Source organism: Gadus macrocephalus, chromosome 7 (assembly GCF_031168955.1).
Source record: "Gadus macrocephalus chromosome 7, ASM3116895v1".
NCBI classification, from domain to species: Eukaryota; Metazoa; Chordata; class Actinopteri; order Gadiformes; family Gadidae; genus Gadus; species Gadus macrocephalus.
In genome coordinates this window covers 1,351,824-1,378,873 of record NC_082388.1, presented here as the reverse complement: position 1 = coordinate 1,378,873, position 27,050 = coordinate 1,351,824, and the positions used below count along the sequence as shown (strand labels likewise).

At 48.2% G+C, this 27,050-nt stretch overlaps 1 protein-coding gene across 6 annotated transcripts in view; it reads left to right on the top strand.

Moving 5' to 3' along the window:
* dgkza (diacylglycerol kinase, zeta a) overlaps positions 1 to 27,050 on the top strand; it is an 89,999-nt gene that overhangs the window by 7,939 nt on the left and 55,010 nt on the right. For 4 of the 6 annotated variants that reach the window (XM_060055416.1, XM_060055415.1, XM_060055419.1 and 1 more), the window contains exons 2-15: positions 3,815 to 4,995; positions 6,313 to 6,421; positions 9,756 to 9,851; positions 11,103 to 11,180; positions 14,425 to 14,481; positions 14,750 to 14,818; positions 14,970 to 15,041; positions 16,059 to 16,175; positions 16,534 to 16,605; positions 19,571 to 19,669; positions 21,419 to 21,501; positions 23,248 to 23,308; positions 23,517 to 23,630; positions 26,457 to 26,645. In XM_060055416.1, the coding sequence (XP_059911399.1) occupies positions 3,989 to 4,995; positions 6,313 to 6,421; positions 9,756 to 9,851; positions 11,103 to 11,180; positions 14,425 to 14,481; positions 14,750 to 14,818; positions 14,970 to 15,041; positions 16,059 to 16,175; positions 16,534 to 16,605; positions 19,571 to 19,669; positions 21,419 to 21,501; positions 23,248 to 23,308; positions 23,517 to 23,630; positions 26,457 to 26,645 (2,223 nt within the window). In that variant the 5' untranslated portion in view covers positions 3,815 to 3,988. The remainder of the gene's footprint in view (positions 1 to 3,814; positions 4,996 to 6,312; positions 6,422 to 9,755; positions 9,852 to 11,102; positions 11,181 to 14,424; positions 14,482 to 14,749; positions 14,819 to 14,969; positions 15,042 to 16,058; positions 16,176 to 16,533; positions 16,606 to 19,570; positions 19,670 to 21,418; positions 21,502 to 23,247; positions 23,309 to 23,516; positions 23,631 to 26,456; positions 26,646 to 27,050) is intronic. The other 2 variants (XM_060055418.1, XM_060055421.1) reach the window with 2 other exon arrangements.

The following is a 27,050-nucleotide window of genomic DNA, read 5'->3' as shown; positions in this document are numbered from 1 at the left end:
TTCACGTTAACTAATGTATTACTTTACACATCATTTGATAGGGTTCGCTACCCCTAATGGTAATGCTAGATGCTAACACTTATTACTGCAGTCACCCACGTTAATAATGGCTTACTAACGTAGCTTTGTCTTGACTGGTACCATGTACATGCCCCTCCCCTGATGGTCCATCCACTCGTTGAAGGGTCGTACTACATCATAGTCCCAGCCTCCAGCGTCATGGCTGCTTTCTCCATGGTCCGATACGTCCCCAGTTTGCAGTCCAATCCGTGCACCTTCAGAACTGGAGGTGCACCTTCAGTTCTAAAGGTGTGGTTGGTGAATCTACAGGAACTGGTTCCATCGCCCATGGCTCCGAAGGGACCCAGATCCCAGAGGGGTAATACCTGATAATCTAGTTGGTGTGTGATAGTCAAGTGTGGAAAAAGAAATGAGAGAAGTGACGCCAAAACTGCAATACATTTACATTCAGGGCGTTGAATGTAAATGTATCGGATGAACCTTTCATCCAAAGTGACTCACAATGATTCATGAACACATTCAACCATTCAGACACACATTCAGCCATTCATACACACATTTACACACACATTCACCCATCCATCCACACATTCATGCACGCATTCACTCACCGACGGGGGAGTCAGCCCCCAGGGCGACAGCCAGCTGGTCAGGAGCAGTCAGGGTGAGGCGTCTCGCTCAGGGACACCTCCACACTGAGCTAGGAGGAGCCAGGGATCCAACCAGCGACCTCCAGGTTACCAGTCAGCCTGCTCCACCTCCATGTATGTTGGTGTGTTCAATAGTGTGATAATAGTGATCTACAACCTGACACGCCTAACCTTCAATAGTGTGATAATAGTTAGGGATGAATAATGGAGGGGGGTTGTGTGTTGCTGTGTTGTCATCACTGCCCGACTGCATGTTGTTTCCATCGTGTCTGTGTTTTGTAGACATCTCAAATGTTATGAGAGCAAAATAGAGTAAAAGAGAGTAAAAATGTTCAGAGTTGGAACGAGCCCAGTTGACAAGAAGACAGTTTGTTTAATGATGGCTCTGGTGCTAATAAGCTAACTGTTGTCAGCTGGTGTCGGGGTCGGTAGCGACGTGTTGATCGGTCGGTCTCTGCACAACCAGAAGACTATGGTTGGTATTTGCTGATCTGCGATCCTCTGGCCTGATGTTTAAGAGTAGACCTCTAGGGAGGGAGGAGAACTGTGTGAACCGAACAGAAAAGCTCACATCCAACCCTGGAGTTGGAGGTCGTATCACAGGGCGAGAGTCGAATTTGAACAGACTGTGGTTGGAATGTTAATCTAATTTAACGTTTAATCTAAGTGTGAGAGAAGCTCTTGTGAGGTCATAATCACAGAACTTCTTAATTTAGTTTTTGGCTGAGAGTTTGAATTTAGTTTCTTTTGAAGCTTGAACACTGGCTAAAGATGAGCGTCATGGGTGATGGTGTGTCCACACACACACACACACACACACACACACACACACACACACACACACACACACACACACACACACACACACACACACACACACACACACACACACACACACGTGTGTGTATACAGCCATCATGTATAGCTTGTGAGGGCTGAGTGTTGTGTGGGCGGAACAGAGGCATGCAAATACATTCTCTCAGTCTGTCTGTCTCTCTCTGTCTCTGCTCATTCTCTCTCTGTCTCTGTCTCTCGCTCCCCCTCTGTCTCTGTCTCTTGCTCCCCCTCTCTCTCGCTCTCTCCTGTTATGGTGGGGATAAATGCACTGGGAGCCTGTTACATAACCAATATAAACAAACACACGCACAGAGAGACAGGATCTCTTCAGCGGTATTGAAGTGTTAATTCTGTTCTTTGATATGTGAGAGAGAGAGAGAGAGAGAGAGAGAGAGAATTTGCATTCCTCTGTTCCACCCACACAGAGCTATACATCATGTTTGTTGATCCATATATATTATGTGTATACCTAAACAAAGTGTGTGTGTGTGCGTGCGTGCGTCCATATACACATCGTGTGTGTTTGCGTACGTGTGAACGCGTGTGTGTGTGTGAGAGAGAGATCTGAATATGGTTGAGGAGCACCAGGAGTGGCTCATCTTCTCCAGAGACTTCAGCTCATTGTCTCCACGCGGTGGTTTGAAGTCTAGACGTCACCATGGCTCTTTGTTCAGCCCTCGGTGACGCTGGTCCTCAGAAACCAAGACACTGTGTTTGGACCGTAGCTCGTAGAGGATCCAAGACGCTGTGTTTGGACCGTAGCTCGTAGAGGATCACAGACGCTGTGTTTGGACCGTAGCTCCTAGAGGAGCATGTAGCTCGTACCGTAGCTCGTAGAGGATCCAAGACTCTGTGTTTGGACCGTAGCTCGTAGCGGGAGCGTAGCTCGTAGCGTACGTCATAGCGGGGCGTAGCTTGTAGCGTAGCTTGTAGCGTAGCCTGTAGCGTAGGTCATAGCGGGAGTGTAGCTCGTAGCGTAGCTCGTAGAGGATCCAAGACTCTGTGTTTGGACCGTAGCTCGTAGCGGGAGCGTAGCTCGTAGCGTACGTCATAGCGGGGCGTAGCTTGTAGCGTAGCCTGTAACGTAGGTCATAGCGGGAGTGTAGCTCGTACCGTAGCTCGTAGCATAGCTCGTAGAGGATCCAAGACGCTGTGTTTGGACCGTAGCTCGTAGTGGGAGCGTAGCTCGTTGCGGGAGCGTAGCTCGTAGCGTAGGTCATAGCGGGGCGTAGCTTGTAGCGTAGCACGTAGCGTAGCTCGTAGTGTAGGTCATAGCGGGAGTGTAGCTCGTACCGTAGCTCGTAGAGGATCCAAGACGCTGTGTTTGGACCATAGCTCGTAGTGTAGCTTGTGGAGCAGCATATAGCTCGTAGCAGGAGTGTAGCTCGTACTGTAGCTCCTGCCGTAGCTTGTAGCATAGCTCATAGAGATGCATATAGCTTTTAGAGGACAGCTCGTAGCGTAGGTCATAGTGGGAGCATAGCTCGTAGCTTAGCTCGTACCGTAGGTCATAGCGGGAGCGTAGCTCGTACCGTAGCTCGTAGCGTAGCTCCAACTGCACATTGTAGCGTAGGTCATAGCGGGAGCGTAGCTCGTAGCGTAGCTTGCTGAGCATCCAATACGCTGTGTTTGTAGCGAAGCTCGTAGGGTAGCACTTAGCATAGCTCGTATCGTAGCTAGCAGCATAGCATAGGACATGAGGTGACAGGGTGATGACAGGGGGAAGACATGAGACAGGGTGATGACAGGGTGAGGACATGAGGTGATGACAGGACATGAGGTGATGAGATGAGGTGACAGGGTGAGGACATGAGGTGATGACAGGGTGAAGACATGAGGTGACAGGGTGAGGACAGGGTGATGACATGTGGTGATGATAGGACATGAGGTGATGACAGGGTGAGGACATGAGGTGATGACATGAGGTGACAGGGTGAGGACATGAGGTGACAGGGTGATGACATGAGGTGATGACATGAGCTGAGCAACAGTCTCTTGTGTTTAAAAAACTGTTCCATCGATTCCTAAAGGTCGCCCAATCACAGCACTGCAACTACAGGCTGCACCCAATCACAGCACTGCAACTACAGGCTGCACCCAATCACAGCACTGCAACTACAGGCTGCACCCAATCACAGCACTGCAACTACAGGCTGCACCCAATCACAGCCCTGCACATGTTCAATAAACCCTACAGCTACAGCGTTAATAAAGGACACTCACTCAGCTCCGCCGTGATCCTCCTTAACCACTTCAGTGAAGTCCTCGCTGTCTTGGTAACCGTGGTAACATACATTCCATTACAGGGGTCCGGGCACACTGGGAGGGTTTCACTGAGGAGGGCCGACCAATCAGGGCCTTAGCCTCCCCCCTCCCTTCAGACCTCCCCCTGTGTGTGACTGCCCCTGTCCAGGGGAGGAGCCGTCGCTTCAGGACCCCCCCAGTGGGCCCCAGGGCTTCATGTCTCTCCCCTGCTCCAGATGAGCGCCCCCCCACACCGCGCCATGGACGCCTTCTTCCGCCGGCACTTCCGCTGCCACCAGAAGCGCCCGACCAGCCCGGCCCTCCCGGCCAGCAAGGCCCGCCGGCTCTCCAGCGCCGGGCTGCCCTCGGCCGCGCTGGCCCAGCGCCGGCGCTCCTCGGCGGGGCAGCCGCCCGTACTCCAGCCCCAGGCCCGGCTGTTGGCCTCCAGGCGGATGAGCGTGGGCCTGCTGGCGGCTAGCCGACGCCCGCAGGCCGGGCCGAGCCTGGGGCTGGAGTACATGCGGGAGGCCAGCGCCGAGGGGGCGGACTGGGGGGAGGAGCGGGAGGAGGCGGACGGGGGCAGGGCCGGATGGGAGTTGGAGGAACGGGAGCGGGGGGGCGTCAGAGGGCGGGGGAGGGCGGGGCGGCGGCGGCGGTCCAGCTCGGTCACGGTGTTCTGCGCCCGCCGGAGGTTCGCGGTCCGACGACGGTCCACGCCCAAACTCAGGTCCATTAAGCCACACCTCCTCGGACCCTCCATGCTATTGGCCAGCCTGGTGCAGATGGGAGGGGGCGGGGCCAGCCCTCAGGGCGGGGGGAGCGACGGCGACGCCTCGCTGTCGTCCTGCTCCGGGTCCGAGGACGGAGACGAAGGGGAAGCGGGGAGGGAGGGGCAGGAGGACCACCGGACAGACTCACAGCCCCGCGATCCGTCAGGAGAACCCCCCCCTCGCTCCCGACCCCCCCTCTTCCAGGGCGTGGGCGTGGACCATCTCAAGCCCCGCCCCTTGCTCCGCCCCCCCCGCTGCCTGCGGCGGAACTCCTCCCACCTGCTCCCCGGCGACGCCCCCTACGGCCGCTACCACCGCCGGCGGTCTGCCCAGGCCGGCCTCCCCCTCCACGCGGGGCTGATGAGACCGCCCGGTTACCGCGGCGACGGGAGTCTGGGAGAGGGGAGGGGCCGGCATACCCTGGAGCCCACGCACTACGACCCCAGCCTAGACACATGGGAGGCCTTCCTGACGTACGTGAGAGGGGGGGGCGGGGGGCCGGGGGGGGGGGGGGGGGGGGGTTCTCAGGTTAGATGTGTGTGTTTGTGTGCACGTTTCTCTACGTGTGTGTGTGTGGTTCTCACGGTAGATGTGTGTGTTTGTGTGTGTGTGCGTAGGGAGAGGAGGCAGACACACACACACACACACACACACACACACACACACACACACACACACACACACACACACACACACACACACACACACACACACATACACACACACACTCTCCCAGCAGTGTTTGTGTGTGTGTCTGTGTGTATGAGTGAGCCTGCATATGTGTGTGTGCGCCTGTGTGTGTCTGTGTATGTGCGCGCTCTGGCGTTGCCGTGTAAACCGGGGTTTAGCACTGGACTCAACTTTGAGATGAACTGTGAGCTTCTGAACGGGGCTTTGGTCGTTACCGTGGCGACCAAACTAACAGGAAGCTGGTCTAACCTGTCTGGTATCTGAGTTGATGTTGTGTAGCGTCTTACCCTAGCTATCTGTGTAGCATACAGTGAATGGGTTAACCTAGTGATGGTCAGTGCTTGGCCCTTGGTTCTATGAACATGTACCTTACTGTACCCACAGAGATATATTGTTCTTTCTCTTTCTTCTGACAAATGGACTTATATGCACGGGGCTTTGGATTAAAGCGTCTGTAAACGCCCTGAATGTTGATGACAATGTAAATGTGAATGACTAATTTTCATTGTTAATTCACACCGCACAAAGAGAATCCGACACTGGAACGTGTTTATCAGTTGATCTCCTCGAGGTAAACGCAACTGTACTAAGATTATTAAACGTTCGGCTCTGTTTTTGATATTATCATATATCTATACTTTACATGTATCACGATGTGTTGTGAAAATCAAAGGTCGCACAGGGAATTTGATAATTCTTTATCATTATATATACATACTTTACAATGTACCACATTTTAAGATGATTGAAAAGATTCTGTGCTTAGGTATTCTATATTGTAAATCTATACTTAAATTGTAATCATTAGCTATTATTATCTATCTATACAATGAACCACTTTGCGGTGTAAACATGAGGTCAAAGGTCACACAGTGGGTTAAGTCACTTCAGAAGGTCACCGACCTTGTCTTGTTTCCTGATCATTCACTGCCACACCTCTCTGTCTCTCTCTGTCTGTCTCTCTCTGTCTGTCTGTCTGTGTCTCTCTCTCTCTCTCTCTGTCTGTCTGTCTGTCTGTCTGTCTGTCTGTCTGTCTGTCTGTGTCTCTCTCTCTCTGTCTCTCCCTCTCCCTCTCCCTCTCTCTCTCTCTCTCTCTCTAGGAAAGCCATCTCTAAGTCGGGCCTCCACCACCTTCCCTACCAGCTGAGCAGCTCCTCTCTGAACCGCGCCGACCCAGACCGACCAATCAGCAGCTCCGTGGACTGGGGGGTGAGTACAACCCTCACCCTGTCACCCTGACCTCATCCTGTCACCCGACCGACCAATCAGCAGCTCGTTGGACTGGGGCGTTAGTTCAACTGAACTCAACTTTATTGGTATACATTTACATTCAGAGCGCTGGTAGCGTCTTACCATAGCTATCTGTGTTGTACACGGGGAATGGGTTAACCTAGTGATGGTTAGTGCTTGGCCCTTGGTTCTATGAACATCCTCACTGTACCCACAGAGATATATTGTTGTTTCTCTTTCTAAAGAATAATGTACTTGTTGTAAGACGCTCTGGATCAAAGCGTCGGCTAAACGCCCTGATTGTAAATGTAAGTGCACACAAAAGACTGGCGCTAATTGAATGACCTCAAAACACCTGCGACGACCTCCCGGCGCTCAGGGAGGAAGTGAGGTCACTGAGGGCGTGGGAGCGGTTTCCTGTACGGCGGGGGAGGTGTCCGCCTCAGAGCGGCTGGCGCCTCCACGGCGGGGCTGTGAGTCATCGCTCCGCTCAGAGTAAAGCAGCGATGGAAACGATGGGAGGGGATGAGAACATGAGCGATCGCCGTGGAAACCGCTTTGTCTGAGCGAGGTTTGAGTGTGGTGGCGATGCGGGCGGTCTCCGATTGGCCGCGTTCTCAGTGGAAGGACGTTCTGATTCGGTAGATTGACAGCTGGTCTGTTGAGCAGAATTCACCCTCTCATTGGTCCTGGTTTGTCGTCTGTCTTCACCTCTACAAAGATGATGAGATGCAGCCTCTAGATTTACATTGGCCTTGAGCAGCAAGTGTGTACATGCAAGTGGCAGGATGTACAAACGTACAACTACATGGATGGATATACTGTTGATTATAACGATATATCGTCACTGGTGGTTCTGTTAGAGATGTTAAGGTGATTATAACGATATATCGTCACTGGTGGTTCTGTTAGAGATGTTAAGGTGTCAGATGTATCTATAATCAACATAATAATCAACAATAGCCCTGGTAACTCCAAACAGCTCTTTTCAACTGTCCATCACCTTCTCAAACCCCCTTTACCATCCCAATCTGATGTCACCACGGAGAGGTGCAACATGCACATCAACTTTTTTAAACAAAAAGTGAATAACATCCGCTCACACCTCTCCATCACTACTGCCCTGCCCCTTCAAACTGCTGACCCACCGATTGACTCTGTCCAGACCCTCTGCTCCTTCTCCAGCATCACAAAGGAAGAGGTGGAGGACGTCATCAGGAAAATGAAGCCATCCACCTGTGCACTAGACCCCTTCCCTACAGCTCTGCTGAAGGCCAACATCTCTGCTGTCTCTCCACTCATCACCAATATCATTAACCACTCCCTCCTGGCCGGCCATATCCCATCTGCATTAAAAACTGCTGTCATCAGACCAACATTAAAAAAACCTACCCTTGATCCAGAAGTCCTCTCCAACTACAGGCCCATCTCAAATCTCCCATTTCTGTCAAAAGTTCTGGAAAAAACTGTTGCAGCACAACTCCAGGATCACCTCATACAACATCACTTGTTTGAAAAATTCCAGTCTGGTTTCCGCTATGGCCACAGTACAGAAACAGCCTTGGTCAGGGTCACAAATGACCTCCTGATGGCAGCAGACACCGGCTCCCCATCTCTCCTCATCCTCCTGGACTTAACAGCTGCTTTTGATACGGTTGACCACAATATTCTCCTTCACCTGCAATACACCATTGGACTATCAGGAAATGTAAAGAACTGGTTCACCTCGTACCTCACTGACAGAACTGAGCACGTTGCCCTGGGCAAAGCAAAATCACACACCAACAACGTCACCTGCGGTGTCCCCCAGGGCTCGGTGTTGGGCCCCACACTGTTCTCACTGTACATGCTCCCCCTGGGTAGTGTCATTAGCAGGCATGGCTTGTCTTACCACTGCTATGCTGATGATACACAGCTCTACATCAGGACAACCCCCACTTCTTCTGCCCCTCTGCCAACATCCACACTGACCACCTGCCTGGAGGAGATAGAGGCGTGGATGAAGCTCAACTTCCTACAACTTAACAGCCATAAAACGGAAGCCATCCTTGTTGGCACGCCACATCAGCTCCGCTCCCCCACCATCACCAATATCACCTTCTCTGGCAAAAACGTCCCCCTTTCCACATCCGTCACCAACCTCGGTGTTAAAATGGACCCACAACTTAATTTTGACACCCACATCAAACACCTCTGTAAGACAGCTTTATACCACCTCAGGAACATCGCCAAACTCCGCCAATCACTCACCCTGGCTGATGCAGAGAAGCTCGTCCATGCCTTTGTCTCCTCCAGGTTGGACTACTGCAATGCACTCCTCATTGGGATCCCTGGCAAGAGCATCCAGAGGCTCCAATACATTCAAAACAGTGCTGCCAGGGTCCTGATGAGGGTGCGCAAGCATGACCACATCACCCCCATCCTGAAATCACTGCACTGGCTCCCTGTCTCACTCAGAATTGAGTACAAGGTCTCCCTCCTCACCCACCAGTGCCTTCACGGACTTGCCCCCCTCTACCTTCAGGAACTCCTCACCCCCCCGACAAACTCACGTACACTCCGTTCAGGATCCACTCACACCCTCCAAACCCGACATACGAAGCTGTGCACCATGGGTGATCGGGCCTTTTCTGCTGCTGCCCCTAGACTATGGAACGCCCTCCCTGACCACCTGAGGGCTCCACAGACTACAGCTCTTTTTAAACGGAACCTCAAAACCCATCTCTTTAAAAGAGCATTCAGCTAAACTTTCTTTGAGGTTCCCCCTTTTTTAATAGTTTTTTGGTATTTTTTTCTCTGAAGCACTTTGAGATTCTTGAATATAAAGTGCAGTATAAATAAAATGTATTATTATTATTATTATTATTATTATGTTATATTTTAACGTTGTTGTTGAATGATTAACGAGTCCACACTTAAATACTAAAGTTACGAGACTCGTTGTCTCCTCATGTCCTCACCCTCTCACCTCTTATCCTCACGCTCTCACCTCATGTCCTCACCTTCACCCTGTCACCTCATGTCCTCACCTTCACCCGGTCAACTCATGTCCTCACCTTCTCCCTGTCACCTCATGTCCTCACCTTCACCCGGTCAACTCATGTCCTCACCTTCACTCTGTCACCTCATGTCCTCACCTTCACCCTGTCACCTCATGTCCTGTGTGTGTCTGTGTGTAAGAGTTCGCTGTGTACAGGGACACTGTCCTCACCCAGTCACCCTGTCCTCCCCCTGTCACCCTGTCCTCCCCCTGTCACCCTGTCCTCACCCTGTCACCCTGTGTGTGTGTGTGTGTGTGTGTGTGTGTGTGTAGGAGGCGGCGGTGTACGGGGACCATGTCTGGTTTGAGACCCACGTCTCGGGGGACTACTGCTACGTTGGCGAGCAGCACTGCATCGCCAAGACCCTGGTGAGCCGCCATCTTGTCCCCTTGAGGGACCCCCGTCTCTTCTTCTGTTGTCGACATTATGATGCTCGTTCTCATGACCGGTAGGGCAGAAACTACTGGCGTATGACCACACCCACAATTTAGATATATTTTGAACATGTATATTTTGAGCTACATTAAAACATATTAACTAAACCAATTGTGAGTAAGAATTTAAAATAAACTAATAGCCTAATGTTACTGCACACTTTTGAAGTGCCATCCGCAACACTCGTCATATGATATCGGGCTAATTAGAATAGCCTGTGTGCAATGGAAACACCAACTCTGCAAAGTCAAACACTTTAAAGGACAAATTCGACATTATAGGGAAGTTATTTCTTCCATAATTTATTTTAACAATCCAACAACAATTTGACAACAGGCTTAGTGAGTGCATTGCAAATACTTGAAAAGTAGAAATACAAGTCATCAATCAAGCAGACCTTCGATTTGGAACTTGGCCCGACGATGTGTGTAAATCTCTCACTATCAACATTTTTGAAATCAGATATTTCTCAATAACAGCTGTATAAATCAGGTATGAAATCAGGTATACAATTTTAATGCCTGCTGAAATAAATAATTGAAAAGGCTTCAATGCCGAAAGGTACAGGCGGAGTAATTCGATTTTAAACAACAACAGTCCTAGAATTTGACCATGGGGCAGACGTTGAGCTCCCCTGCCCCACATTGCATGACTCTTAAACTCATCACCCATCAATTTGATATCAACAGACCAAAAATAGTCGGAAAGCCTACAGAATATATAGATAGTTAATGTGACAATCACATTATTAAAAATAAACTTGCAATGATTTACTGAGGAACTATTTTTTTGGGAGCATGCTTTTGCAGGGAGTTCGCCACCCCACCTGCCCGTATGGACGGCGCGCGCCTCCTGATGACGAGTCATCATCAATATTAAGAGTGTGTTTGACGATGCAGCACTGCCCCCTAGTGGACAGTGTGGGCATTGCTTTAAAACAGCAGAAAAGACAGGACAGTTGTAGGTTCAAAAATAAAGAAATGAAAAGCCTATGACTACTTAAAGCCCCTTAAAAACAGATGAGGTGTGCATCCACCTTAAGCGTAGCACAGATGTAACTAATAGATTTAGGAGTCTTTGTTGTGCCTGTCTCAACCCCAACTCTCTCTCTCCACCTCCTCATTCTTCTTCTTCTTCCTCTTCCTCTTCTCCTCCTCCTCCTCCTCCTCCTTTCTCTCCTGCAGCAGAAGTCGGTGAGTCGAAGGAAGTGTGCGGCCTGCAGGATCGTGGTGCACACCATCTGCATGGAGCAGCTGGAGAAGGTAGGTCCTCCTCCTCTACCCACTCATCCTCCTCCATCTCCTCTCTCATTCCTCCTCCACCTTCCTCTCTTCCTCCTCCATCTCCTCCCTTTCTTCCTCCTCCTCCCACTCCTCCTCTTCTTCCTCCTCCACCACCCACTCCTCTTCTATCCACTCCTCCTTCTCCTCCTCCTCCTCTTTCTCCTCCACCTCCCCCACCCACTCCTCCGTCAGCGAGCTTCATCAGGGCAGTAGACGTTTAGCCCACGGTGGAGCAGGGAACTTGTTAACCTAGTGATGGGCATTATGAACATCCTCACTGTACCCACAGAGATATATTGTTGTTTCTCTTTCTAAAGACTAATGGACTTAATGTAATGGCGCGTTTCCATTGCAGGGTGCGGAACGGATCGGATCGCAAAGGTGCGGGTCGGGTCGCGTTTCCACCGCCAAAAGTGGGCGTGACCCGGACTTTGCCGTACCCGTTCCGGCCCCATTCTCGGGACTCCTCCGTTGCGGTACCCAAAACGAGACCAGACGCCTGAAAGGGTCCCGTGAAATTCTAGCTACACCCCCCCTCCGTTGATTGGTCGACAGAATCGTCACTTCCGGGTGACGCGGGGATAAAAACAAACAAACAGTAGCCTCGAGGTATTATTCTTTACAATTAACATGTCACGTAAAAAGCTTGCTTGGGCGAACAAGGAGGTGGAGACGTTCGTCTGCATTCTTGGGGAGGAAGACGTTTTTTACGATGTTTACGTAGCTGCCGCGGCGATCGACATCCGGCCTACCACCAAGGGTACTGTCGGCAGTGGAAACGCGACCTCGGAACTGAGCTGGTCTATACCGCCCCCTCCCTACCGCACCTTTGCGATCCGATCCGTTCCGCACCCTGCAGTGGAAACGCGGCATAAGACTCTCTGGATCAAAGAGTCCTGAATGATAATGTTAATGTCAGGCTTGGCCTGTAGGAGAAGTCTAATCAGGCATAAGGTATGAGGTACGACTCGTAAGGGCGCACTCACACTAGGCCATCTGTACCGTGCCCAAGTCCGTTTCACACCTGTACCGTGCTCCAGTCCAGATCGTTTGGCTGGTGTGAGCACGCCAACCGTACTCAAGTCCAGTTCAAATCTGTGGCCTGAGCACACTTCGGAGAGGTGTGCTCAGGCCACGGTACAGATGCTACTGAGCCGACACGCGTACACTAGGGATGTGTCGGTCGCGACTGATTCGTTACAACGAACGAATCCCGAACGTGAACGACAAGAACTGGTTCCCCAAAACAAGAAGAACTGGTTCTTTGATTCTTTTTTTTAACATAAACCAAACATATGGTCACGTAAATAAAATATACGAACGAACAGAGCTCCGTCTCCCCGCGACTTATATTGATTGAGTCTACAACTTTCTCAAAGATTCAGCCAATGAGAGGTAGCAATGGTGTTGGAATGGCACCTGGGTAAACCAATGACAAGGCGGTACCGTCGAATATGCGCGCTTTCTCTGTCTGACGTATCCATCTGTTTATTGGATAAACGCATTTCCCAATCCCAGGAGTCTTTGCTCCATTCTACGTCAATTTAAGAACAAACAAAGAAATTAAACTGCCGTTCGTATTTTTTATTTATGACCATGCAAGTTCTGTAATGCCTGAACAATGAAGAATTAAATGTAAAGTAAAATAAAATTATAAATGTAAAACCATGAATGAAATATAGAGAGTAAGCAAGTGGTATAAATATTGGTGGGACGTTAGATATCCTATATAGCAGGCATCTCCAAACGGCGGACTGTGGTCTTGACGGTCTTGACGGTCCTATCCGGACCCATGACCAATTAAAAAAAAAAAAGAAGAAATTACAAAAAAAAGGTTTTTTATTTTTTATTTTTTTAAAGATGTAATCTGACGTAACGAACGAATCAAAACGACAGAATCAAATAAACGAATCGTTATAGTGAACTGAACTGAAAGAACTAGTTCCCGGAAAAGAATCATTTTGCCCATCCCTAGCGTACACGCACGGCTACGCAACCTGAGCTGGATGACGTATAGTCTATGCGACCCTTCTACCACATTAAACAATAAACATGATGACAAGCGGTTCAAGTCGGTGCGATAGTGAAGTTGAGTTTTTGATCAAAAAATCCCCTGTTCGTCACGGCACGGGCTTTCTTGGTTCACCGGAGAAGGCGAAGCTACACAGGGAGTCAAGACCTCTTTAGAATAATTTGCATACTCCTAAATGTTTTTTTTATGAATGAAGACACCCGCATGCAAGAATAAGTTCACGTCTGAGTGTAGGCGAGTCACTATTTACCAGTGCAAAAACGCCAACATATTCTTTCTTTGGCTGACCCCCCGTTTTTTATCTCGACAAAATCCTCGTCAGGACAGTTCCTCTGCGTCTCTCTTGTAGATCGCACCATCTTTCAACGTCTTTGTTTAGTACGACTGCATCACCTTCTCTCACATGATCAGCAGCTCGTGGATTTCACTTTCTCTCAAGTTAGAAGTTAACTGCTCATGATCAAAACCCTTGCTTTGTCTCTGTGGAGACAGCGCATCAACACCACTATCCAAGCTCCCCCCCCCCGGATCGTACTTGGGCAAGGTATAGATGGCCTAGTGTGAGTGCGCCCTAAAGTAATGTAAATGTTAACGTAAGGCTTGGCTTGGAAGTCTAATCAGGCTTAAGGTGTGAGGCGCGGGTCTAAAGGTCGGTTTTGCTCACTGGCTGGGGGGATGACTTTGTGGAAGAACGCTACATCACTTCCTCTCGTGTGGTCTGGTGATAATTGAGTTCTCCCATTTCAGTGAGCAGAGATAAAGTCATAATAGACAAAGGCATTGACCTTCACACGCAGGGCGTTTATCAGACGCTTTTATCCAGAGCGACTTACAATAAGAACATGAGTCTTTAGAAAGAGAAACAACAATATATCTCTGTGGGTACAGTGAGGATGTTCATAGAACCAGGGGCCAACACTAACCATCACTAGGTTTACCCATTCAACAGCACTAACCATCACTAGGTTAACCCATTCAACAACACTAACCATCACTAGGTTAACCCATTCCCGCACACAACACAGATAGCTAGGGTAAGATGCTACACCATGCTAAGTGCTGTTTTTAAATGCAAGGATCCATGGGGATTATTGATCAGATGGTCAGTGTGGATGGGTTGTTGATTATTGATGGTATGAGTCTCTGTGTTCTGACCCCCTGTCCCCCTCTCTCTGTGACCTCTGACCCCAGATCAGCTTCCGGTGCAAGCCGTCCTTCAGGGAGTGGGGCCCGCGCAACTTTAGGGAGGTGAGTCCTCAGAGCCCGCCCCCGCCCCGCAACATGGCGTTACCACGGAGACACGTCCGGTGGTCGCCGGAGCTCCACTCTGCTGTTTGACGCTATTTTGAAAGTTGCTTCATTAGTAACGTTTGTTTTGGAGTCATGATTAAAGTAGTAATGTGTGTGTGTGTGTGTGTGTGTGTGTGTGTGTGTGTGTGTGTGTGTGTGTGTGTGTGTGTGTGTGTGTGTGTGTGTGTGTGTGTGTGTGTGTGTGTGTGTGTGTGTGTGTTTCCAGCCCGTTGTGGTGCGCCATCACTGGGTCCATCGAAGGCGACAGGAGGGAAAATGTAAACAATGTGGAAAGGTAAACAAATCATAATAATTACACAGGTGTTTATTAATAGATTAGTAAATTGATTTATTAAAGGTATATCATATTGTTGATAGTAGTATGACAGTATCATCATAGTCACACGGCCGGTCGTTAAACGAGTCGTTGCATCGTCTTCTCTCAGGGCTTCCAGCAGAAGTTTGCGTTCCACAGTAAGGAGATCGTGGCTATCAGCTGCTCCTGGTGCAAACAGGCGGTAAGTCTGCAGGCAGGTTGAGTCAGAACACAACACAGTGTTTTGAATGTCTGTTTCTGTAAATGTCCTGACTGTCTGTATCTGTGAACGTCTGTTTCTGTAAATGTCCTTACTGTCTGTATCTGTGAACGTCTGTTTCTGTAAATGTCATTACTGTCTGTATCTGTGAACGTCTGTTTCTGTAAATGTCCTTACCGTCTGTATCTGTGAACGTCTGTTTCTGTGAATGTCTTTAACTGTTTCTGAAAACATCTGTTTCTGTAAATGTCTGTTTCTGTAAAAGTCCTAAACGTCTGTTTCTGTGGACGTTTGTTTCAGTAAACATCTGTCTCTGTAAATGTCTGTTTCTGTAAATGTCCTAAACGTCTGTTTCTGTGAACGTCTGTTTCTGTAAACATCCTAAACGTCTGTTTCCTTGAAAGTTTGTTTCTGTAAACATTTGTCTGTGTAAATGTCTGTGACTGTAAATGTCCTAAATGTCTGTTTCTGTGAACGTCTTTTTCTGTGAACATCCTAAACGTCTGTTTCTGTAAACATCTGTCTCTGTCAATGTCCATTTCTGTAAATGTCCTAAATGTCTGTTTCTGTGAACGTCTGTTTCTGTAAACATCCTAAAAGTTTGTTTCCTTGAACGTCTGTTTCTGTCCAATTGTGTCTGTATTCTTCCGGTCTGTTCCATTATCACAACAAGGTGTCCTGCTTCATGTCTTTTAATGTACTGAACGTCTGTTTCTGTAAACATCCTAAACGTCTGTTTCTGTAAACATCTGTCCATGTCAATGTCTGTTTTATTTAATTGTCCTAAACGTCTGTTTCTCTAAACGTCTGTTTCTATAAACGTCCTAAACGTCTGTTTCTGTATACGTCTGTTTCCGTGAATGTCCTGACTGTCTGTTTCTCTAAACGTCTGTTTCTATAAACGTCCTAAACGTATGTTTCTGTGAACGTCTGTTTCTGTAAACGTCCTAAACGTCTGTTTCTGTGTAACTGTTTCTGTATTTTTCCGCTCTGTTCCAGTACCACAACAAGGTCAGCTGCTTCATGCTCCAGAGGATCGAGGAGGCGTGTCCTGTGGGCGCCCACGCCGCCCTCGTGGTCCCGCCCACCTGGATCACACGGGTCCGACGGCACCAGGTAACCAGGACGACCGTCTCCTCGACGCCTTCCAAAGAGTCCAGCTTTAGGTGGACCGTCTCAAGTCTGACGTCAGACCAGCTCGGCCCCGGGCGTTTCACGTCTTGTCTCTTCGCGTTTGCTTTGGCCACTAACGTCGCTGGAGGTGTAGTTTTCTGGGACGAACGTGGCCAATCGACCGGACGCTGTAGTTAAACCCTCAATAACCCTTACCCCTATCCCTAAACATCTAAAGTTAATACGTTTAATAACCTTATATACTATCCTGCTCAGAAAGTGTGTAAATTCAAATTCAAGGTCAAATTTGGGTTGAAATAATTATGTGTTCATAATCTTCATCTGTTCACTCTGTCATCAGGCGTCCACCAAGGCCAACAAGAAGAAGAAGAGGACCTCCTTCAAACGAAAGAGCAGCAAGAAGGGAATGGAGGTCAGTCCTCACTAGGGGTGGGAATCTCTTGGCACCTCACGATTCGATTCGATTCCGATTATGAGATCAACGATTAGATTCTGAAGCGATTATCGATGCATCTCGATGCAACCATTTTTTTTTATGTACATCTCCATGCGTGATTTTCAAAAATATATATCAAAGCTGCAAACTTGTCGCTTTTCGGCGACAATCGCCGTTTTCTTGGTCAATTTGGTCATTCACGTGAATCGTGTAGAACCGGAGAGTTTTGTTTGGGGGGGGTCCAGAATTGCGAACAATTATTGGATCATTCTTATAATTGACATTTCTCTGGGCCAATCGGAATCTCAGCACTTGCTTCAGAATCTTTCTTATAATTGAAATTTCTCTGGGCCAATCGGAATCTTGAAGCACACAGCGCCAACTGAGCTCGCCATTGGATGAGGCGGTCGCCTGGCTACCGCGCATGCACATCCGCATGCGCATGCATGCGGCCAAACAACGCAAGAGAGCTTGCGAAACACTCGTCTAGACAGAGGGGGGTTCCATGAACGGAGGTTTAGCCAACACTGAGTTAACGCTGAATTCTAGGTTGATTTACCGAGTGCCGACTAACCCAGAGTTTTCGGTTCCACAGCAGCGGTTATGCATTAGTTCAACCAACTCGGGGTTGGTTAACACAGGGTTGTGCGCGTCACCGCCAAACCTAAAAAGACGTGATGTATGGATCATGGAAACCCTGATCGAAATGGCGAAACGGGCCGCTTATTTCAATGAAATGGAACTTCAGGTTCTCCTGGGGAGCTATGACGAGGAGAAGGACATTATCACAAGAAAAGGGAACGCTAAAGCCTCTGCAACCCGGAGAACCAAAGCCTGGCAGCGGATCGCTGACCGCGTAAATGCGTTAGTTACACGTCAAAAGCATGATCGTCAATATTTGAGCCATGAATATATAAATATCCCAGTTAAGCATTCTTAAAGATCCTACCACATAACCCCTTTCTTATAAAAAAAAATATGTACTCCGATGGCTTCCAAGCGGTCAGCGGATCAAGTATAAAAATGAAGTATAAAAAACATACAAACTGGTAAGCTTTTCCCACCATCGTATTGGTATAAATTTAAATAAGCAATTTTTTTAAGCCAATCGTGAAAAGGCCGACAGTCGGCAGACTGGATCTGGCCCTCAAATTGTCTTGACCCCGGTGGAGGAGCTGTTAATAAACATAAATTCAGGGCGCCCTGGCATGGAGGGGGTACCTGGAGGTACCTACCTCCTCAGAGAGTCAGGGGCCATACCCCACTGGTTGAATGTAGGTTTTTGTGTTTTCTTGTATTTTTGATTTTTTTTGCCTTCGAAGTAACACATGCAAACCATGTGCTTGCCACAGCGCATTCTATTCCAAGTGTTTCTTTTTTTGGTAACTGGGTAGAAAACCTAAAAGTGACAATTCATCAACTTCAAAGAATAATAATCGTTTTTTGTCTCTCCAATAATAAGTAAAAATAATAATAATAAAAAAATTGTGACAGTTGTAAATAAAATATTTTTTATAAGCCTCAAGGATGTTTTGACATTGATTTTTGATAAAGTATGCTGAGTTTTGTTAAGTCACGCTCAGACTAGTGTCATTTGTATATTACAATAAAAAAAATCCCCCCGTGACACTGTCACCTTTTTTCCTCTGAGGAGTTTGCAGGTCTGATATATATACATCTGGGTTTGCTACTCAGAGTTTGCTAATCACTTCCTACTTTTGTGATGATCATTAAAGACATCAACAGATGAATTAACTTATCTAATATTTCATAAGAGAGAAAGCTTTTGTCACAAATATGACTTTCTATGAACAATGCAATAATCAATGCAGCTTGCATTATGACACAATATGAAGGCATGCAAAAAATAGGTTTCAGTTTTATTTTCTTTCTAATCTTTATTTTCTATGGCATTAAAGGAAAAGCTGCTCTTGAATTAGAAGGAGTTCTTGTGTCTGGCTGTGAGTTTGCGCGAATGCTATGCGTAGGCTGAATCGCAATCGTGTCAAGACAAATCAGATTGGCCAATACACACTGAAGATGAATTCAATAATTTTTAAATTACGAAAATTATCCCTCTCTGACGAACAGAATGTCGCAGCAGGCAAAAAAAATAAATAAAAGAAAACGTTTTTTATTTAATTCCGATTATTAATTTATCTACATCAAGACAGAATCGTTCTAGCGAGAATCGCGATGCATCGAAGAATTGATTATTTTTCCCACCCCTAGTCCTCACCCTGTCATAACGGGGCCCTTACCCTGTCACCGACTCGGCCCTCACCCTGTCATATCGCAGCCCTCACCCTGTCACCGAGACGGCCCTCAACACAGCCCTCACCCTGTCATATCAGAGCCCTCATCCTGTCATAACGCGACCCTCACCCTGTCACCGACAGTGACCCTCACCCTGTCATATCAGAGCCCTCACCCCGTCACCAAGATGGCCCTCACCCTGACACCAACACGGCCCTCACCCTGTCACCAACATAGCCCTCACCCTGACACCAACACAGCCCTCACCCTGTCACCAACATAGCCCTCACCCTGACACCAACACAGCCCTCACCCTGACACCAACACAGCCCTCACCCTCACACCAACACGGCCCTCACCCTGTCACCAACACAGGCCTCACCCTGTCACCAACACGGCCCTCACCCTGTCACCAACACGGCCCTCACCCTGTTACCAACACGGGCCTCACCCTGTCACCAACACGGCCCTCACCCTGTCACCAACACGGCCCTCACCCTGTCACCAACAGGGCCCTCACCCTGTCACCAACAGGGCCCTCACCCTGTCACCAACACGGCCTTCACCCTGTCACCAACACGGGCCTAATCTTTAACACAGCCTTCAAAGGCCCTCACCATGTCACAGACTGTTTGGACATTCACCCACTCATCATGCGGTGATGAACCCTGTGCTCTCTCTCCAGGAGGGGCGGTCCTGGCGGCCCTTCGTCATCCGACCAATCCCCTCCCCTCTGATGAAGCCTCTGCTCGTCTTCGTCAACCCCAAGAGTGGGGGGAACCAGGTAACACCCAGAACCAGATTATATAGAACCAGGTAGGACGTAGAACCAGGTTATATAGAACCAGGTAGGACGTAGAACCAGGTAACACCTAGAACCAGATTATATAGAACCAGGTAACATCTACAACCAGGTTATATAGAACCAGGTAGGACGTAGAACCAGGTAACACCTAGAACCAGGTTATATAGAACCAGGTAACATCTAGAACCAGATTGTATAGAACCAGGTAGGACGTAGAACCAGGTTATATAGAACCAGGTAACACCTAGAACCAGGTTATATAGAACCAGGTAACACGTAGAACCATCTAGAACCTATAATACCAGGTTATGTAGAACCAGGTAGGACGTAGAACCAGTTTATATAGAACCAGGTAGGACGTAGAACCAGGTTATATAGAACCAGGTAAAATGTAGAACCAGACTATATAGAACCAGGTAACATCTAGAACCAGATTAAAGGACAATTCCGGTATTATGATCATTGAGCCCCCTTTCTGGTTTGTTTAGGATGAAATAGAGTGGGTGACACCGAAATTTGAACCATTAGTCCTTTCTCGGGTATTTGGCTCATTTTGAATCGCTCCTGCCTGCTTCACAATGGTTATCTGTGTGCATACACAAACCTGTCAACCCAGCAACCCTAAACGTTCGTTTTCAAAAATGTGCAAGTAACCGAGTGGTTAGTGGCATTCGTGAAGTTTAAAAAAAAAATATCGGCGCAATATATGGTTTCCATCCGTGTTAGTTGCTAATTGGAACTATTTTTTCAGATACCTCACAACCGCATATAAACTTCCGCACAAGGTCCCACTCCGTGCAGCACCTACTTTCGACTTCCGTCGGCATCTGCCTGCACTTCCCACAGGCACACCACCCGCCCGTGATCCTGGGGGGACCGCTTCAGCCGGAGCTTCAGGCGCCTCCGTAGCCCTAGCCTCCATCTCACGTCGCTCCTCTTGGGTGAATTCTGGTTCAAAACTATATCCTCTGCCGTCAAACTCAAAATCGAGTGCGTCCTCCAGAAGCCACCTTTCATAATCCATTTTCAGTGATTTTCTATGTGATTTTCCCTAATCCGAGGTGCTCACGGTACAAGACTTCAAACCAACGTAAACAGCCCACCTTTCCGGTTCGGCGGAGTAATATCAACGTGCAGTAATGAGTCTTCCAACTGAAACCAACTGGCGATAAATGTGCAATAAAACACGACAGAAACCATATATTGCGCCGATATTTTTTTTTTTAACTTCACGAATGCCACTTGGTTACTTGCAAATTTTTGAAAACAAACGTTTAGGGTTGCTGGGTTGACAGGTTTGTGTATGCACACAGACAACCATTGTGAAGTAGGCAGGAGGGATTCAAAATGAGCCAAATACCCGAGAAAGGACTAATAGTTCAAATTTCGGTGTCACCAACTCTATTTCATCCTAAACAAACCAGAAAGGGGGCTCAATGATCAAAATACCGGAATTGTCCTTTAAATAGAACCAGGTAACACCTAGAACCAGGTTATATAGAACCAGGTAACACGTAGAACCATCTAGAACCTATAGTACCAGGTTATGTAGAACAAGGTGGGACCTAGAACCATCTAGAACCTATAGAACCATTAACAACCTGGAACCTAGAGAACCAGGTGGGACCTATAGAGCCAGGTTATATAGAACCAGGAATCACCTAGAACCATATTACTGTAGCTATACACGCTGTACTAACTGTATGTGTTGGTGTTTTTCCGTCCCAGGGCACTAAGATCATGCAGTCGTTGATGTGGTACCTCAACCCCCGACAGGTGTTCGACCTGAGCCAGGGGGGGCCCAAGGAGGGGTAGGGGACCCACTCACTACTCACTCACTACTCACTCGCTCGCTCACTCACTCACTCACTCACTCACTCACTCACTCACTCACTCACTCACTCACTCACTCACTCACTCACTCACTCACTCACTCACTCACTCACTCACTCACTCACTCACTCACTCACTCACTCAGACAAGCATACACACTCACACATACTAACACGCGCACACGCAGAAAGGCCCGCATGCTTGTTGAATTGTGACCACGAGGGGAGGCGTCGGACTCACAGACCTCAGGACAGGTTTATACGTAGAGTTCACATTTTTTCTGTAGATATTTAGGACGTTCTGCAAACTGGTCTTCTGGGACCACAGGCCAATCCTAATGATCACGCTGCTGAAAAATCATCTGGACCCATTTCCCCAAACTACACAAATCTGTCTGTCTGTCTGTCCGTCCGTCCGTCTGTGTGTGTGTGTGTGTGTGGAGAATAGGGTCTCTCTCTCTGAAGGAGGAGATAGGGTCTCTCTCTAAAGGAGGAGATACGGTCTCTCTCTAAAGGAGGAGATACGGTCTCTCTCTAAAGGAGGAGATACGGTCTCTCTCTAAAGGAGGAGATAGGGTCTCTCTCTCTAAAGGAGGAGATAGGGTCTCTCTTTCTAAAGGAGGAGATAGGGTCTCTCTTTCTAAAGGAGGAGATAGGGTCTCTCTAAAGGAGGAGATAGGGTCTCTCTCTCTGAAGGAGGAGATAGGGTCTCTCTCTCTGAAGGAGGAGATAGGGTCTCTCTCTCTAAAGGAGGAGATAGGGTATCTCTCTCTAAAGGAGGAGATAGGGTCTCTCTAAAGGAGGAGATAGGGTCTCTCTCTGAAGGAGGAGATAGGGTCTCTCTCTCTAAAGGATGAGATAGGGTCTCTCTCTCTAAAGAAGGAGATAGGGTCTCTCTCTCTAAAGGAAGAGATAGGTTCTCTCTCTCTGAAGGAGGGGATAGGGTCTCTCTCTCTAAAGAAGGAGATAGGGTCTCTCTCTCTAAAGGAAGAGATAGGGTCTCTCTCTCTGAAGGAGTAGATATGGTCTCTCTCTAAAGGAGGAGATAGGGTCTCTCTCTCTAAAGGAGGAGATAGGGTCTCTCTCTCTAAAGGAGGTGATAGGGTCTCTCTCTCTAAAGGAGGAGATAGGGTCTCTCTCTCTGAAGGAGGAGATAGGGTCTCTCTCTAAAGGAGGAGATAGGGTCTCTCTCTCTGAAGGAGGAGATAGGGTCTCTCTCTAAAGGAGGAGATAGGGTCTCTCTCTAAAGGAGGAGATAAGGTCTCTCTCTAAAGGAGGGGATGGGGTCTCTCTCTAAAGGAGGAGATGGGGTCTCTCTCTAAAGGAGGAGATAGGGTCTCTCTCTAAAGGAGGAGATAGGGTCTCTCTCTGAAGGAGGAGATAGGGTCTCTCTCTCTAAAGGAGGATATAGGGTCTCTCTCTCTGAAGGAGCTACACCTCGCCATAAAGCGAGGTGTAGCTCAGAGCTCCACCTCATTAAACCAGGAGTTTTCCCGGTATATTAGGTCAGGGATGTTGTTCTGGAGAGAGAAGCTACAGGCCAATGACTTCAGAGAACCCTTTCATTATTCACAATGGCCCTCACACACACGCACACACACAGAGTTTGGAGATTGAAACCCAGAGCACGTACCTTTTTAGATGTTTGAAGCATTTGTTTGTTTGAAGCGGGTCGACTGTGTGTGTGTGTGTGTGTGTGTGTGTGTGTGTGTGTCCGTCCTCCAGACTGGAGCTCTACCGTAAGGTGCCAAACCTGAGGATCCTGGCCTGTGGGGGAGACGGGACGGTGAGTACCCCACACATTCACCCATTCACAAACTAATTCACCCATTCATACCCATACACTCATTCACTCACACATCCACCCATCCATACACTCATTCACTCACACATCCACCCATTAAAACACTCACTCACACACACATTCACCCATGCCCTCATGCTGGTACTCTGGTGTCACTTTGATTGACACCCGTCACTCGTCCCTCTCCCAGGTGGGATGGATCCTGTCCTGTCTCGATGAGCTGGAGGTGAGCCCCCCCCCTCCGGTGGCCATCCTGCCCCTCGGGACGGGGAACGACCTCGCCCGGACCCTCAACTGGGGAGGGGTGAGGCACACACTCTCTCTCCACCCCTGGTTCACACATGGAGCTGAGGGAGGAGGAGTCCCAGAGACGCCTCCCCCTGTATGAATGGGTGAATGGGTGAATGAGTGAATGTATGGGGGACTTTGTATGTGTTGGGTGAACGGGTGTGAATGGGCATGTGCCTGGGTGTGTGTGAACTGGGTGCTGTCAATGGGTTAACGTGTGTGAATGGGTGAATCTGTGGGTATACGAATGAATAAGCATATAAATGTGTGTGTGTGTGTGTGTGAATGGGGTGTGTGTGAATGTATGTGTTTGTGAAGGGGTGAATTTGTTAATGAAGTGGTGAACGTGTGAATGAATTGGTGAATGTCAGGTGATACTAGCGCTAGGGTTGGGCAATCGTCTACAAGCTTCCATTGTCCGATAGCGCCCCCTAGCGATCACCGATATTCGATACTATCGGGGGGGGGCAACTTTATAATAATTGTATAACATTAATTATTTATAATAATTTATCACTTTGAAAAAAATCACGTTTTTATTTTTCGAATTTTTTCTTAGAAACAAATACGATGGTCTTCCCCTTGGACCAGCGTGAGCCGTGAGCCTCTGTCACACTAAATTTGTACCGGCTGCCAAATTTGTACCGGGCGCGTCATCCATACGTAATCCACTCCAAATCTGCCTGGCAACAGATGATCGCTTCGTCCGTTGCCTGGCAACGGACGATCGCGTCGAATGACTGAAAGGTTCACGAACATTCGCGAACCTTCTATCTAGCGATCCGTTATCTGTATTTTGCTATTTCGTCCTTGATCTGCTTTAAACACTCAGTTTACTTGCTAAATTTGATTAAACAATTAAATACAATACAAATATAAAGTAAAAACAAGTGTTATCTAGATCCGTTTTCTGTATTATGTTATTTCATCTTTGGCAACATGAGCGCGAATGTTTTTTGAAACCCGCTTTAAACACTCAGTTTACTAGCTAAATTTGATCAAACAATTAAATACAATACAAATATAAAGTAAAAACAAGTGTTATCTAGCGATCCGTTAACTGTATTATGTTATTTCGTCTTTGGCAACATGAGCGCAAATGTTTTTTGAAACCTGCCCGACAACGGACGATGCGATCATCTGCTGACAGGCATGTTTGGAATGTATTACGTATGGATGACGCGCCCGGTACAAATTTGGCAGCCGGTACAAATTTAGTGTGACACCTCCGCTGATTTTAGGCCCCGTCCACACGAAGCCGATTTCATGGCGAAACCGCAAAGGTCTTGTACGGTTCGGCCTTCCGTCCACACGAAGCCGGCGAAACCGCTGACCGAAACCGTAAACTTCTGAAACCACCCTCGGAGGTGGTTTCAAATCTACCCGGTTTCGTTTTGGATTCGTGTGGACGCCTGAAACTGACTGAAACCGTAAACCATGACGTCATCGCTCGACCCTCTAGCCAATGACTGTTGAGCCCGCGGAGTCTCACCCTTTATGCGCATGCTCGCCTCCTCTTCTTATTTATTTTTCTGCTGGATATCCGTAGCTGAAGCAGCGCCTCTTATAGGCCTGGAATGTGTACTACAGCGTTTCTACAGATCTACCCGGTTTCGCTTGACTCCGTCTTTACGGAGATACTCCGAAACCGGATAGATTGAAACCGTAACGGTTTCGCCTGTTTCGGCTTCGTGTGGACGGGGCTTAAGTTTCGATGCGTCGGCGCCGGCGGCGCTGTCATGATGACACACGCTGATGACACACAGCTCGTAGCTGTGTTCGAAATCGTTCCCTATCACGGATATAGTGCACTATATAGGGTGCTCGCTATTTTGTAGTGTTGTTCGAATTCTCACTGGTTAATTTCATGCCCTATATAGTGCACTTAAAATACCCAAAATGTGAGTGTACATATGATGTTCCCTACGTGTTACTCCCATATACCACAATGCAATGCGGTAGTGTTTTTCCGGAGGAGAAGAAGAAGCTCCGGAGGAGAAGAAGAAGCTCAGAATAATACATTTAATGATGGAGTCTCCGGCTTTCGAAATATCAACAATTTATTTGGGATTTAACAAGAAAATGAAACATTCAAAATTAATAAGAAAAACCTTGTTCAAGGAAATGTAACATTCAACATCAATACAACCTCCAGCTTTCCTCGAGAGTGCCCGGTTTGTTTACATGATCTGGGCGCATCTGTCTGCGTCACACAAATACCCGGCGCATTTACTGACGCAAATGACGTTTAGAAATGTTCAGCGTAGTGTCCGAATTCTCGTTTGTTCGTTCCCTATGTAGTGCACTATATCATGAACACTATAGGGAATAGTGAGTGAGTGAATAGGGAACGATTTCGAACACAGCTCATGTACCACAGCTGTGACCCGGAAATGGTGCAGTCATTGGTGATGTCATTTCGCTGTGCGAGCAGACCGGTAGGTTTCGAGCCCCTCCCCTCTCCTCTCGCAGCAGTGAGTGAATACGGCAGGTCAGCGCTACATAGTATGTTTTCCACCGGTGCCAGTTAATTTCAATTACAATTTGCGGGGCTTTTTAAGTTGAAAAAATAGCTACCACAGCGCTTTAAAAAAAAAAAATAATAATAATAATTAAACATTTATTATTAAAATATAATTATCGCCTTTTTATCGGCTACTTGAGACGATCGACGATGGAATCCATCTATCGTCGATAGTCGATAGAATCGACTATCGGCCCATCCCTAACTAGCGCTCTCAGTCGTCCCAGACTGACCTTTGTTTTTCGATCACCCCCTCACCTCCTCACCCCCTCTCACCCCTCACCCCCTCACCCCTCACCCTCTCACCCCCTCACCCAGGGCTACACAGACGAGCCAGTCTCTAAGATCCTCTCCCACGTGGAGGACGGGCTGGTGGTGCAGCTGGACCGCTGGAACCTCCGCATGGAGGCGGGGCCTGGCCCCGGGGGGGCGGGGCCCAGCCAGGGGGGGGCGGGGCCCAACGGGGGCCCGGGGGGCGCGGACCCCGAAGAGCAGCAGGCCGACAAGGTGGGTGAACACCGCTCGATGAAGGGGTGAATTAACACCACTTTAAAGAATACTGCTCTATGACGGGGTGAATGATGACTGCTCTGTGAAGGGCTGAATGACCACCGCTCTATGAAGGGGTGAATGAATAACACTTTATGAAGGGGTTAATGAGTACTGCTCTATGACTGGGTGAATGATGACTGCTCTATGAAGGGCTGAATGACCACCGCTCTATGAAGGGGTGAATGAATAACACTTTATGAAGGGGTTAATGAGTACTGCTCTATGACTGGGTGAATGATGACTGCTCTATGAAGGGGTGAATGGCCACCGCTCTATGAAGGGGTGAGTGGCCACCGCTCTATGAAGGGGTGAATGGCCAGCGCTCTATGAAGGGGTTAAAAAGTGCAACTCTATGAAGGG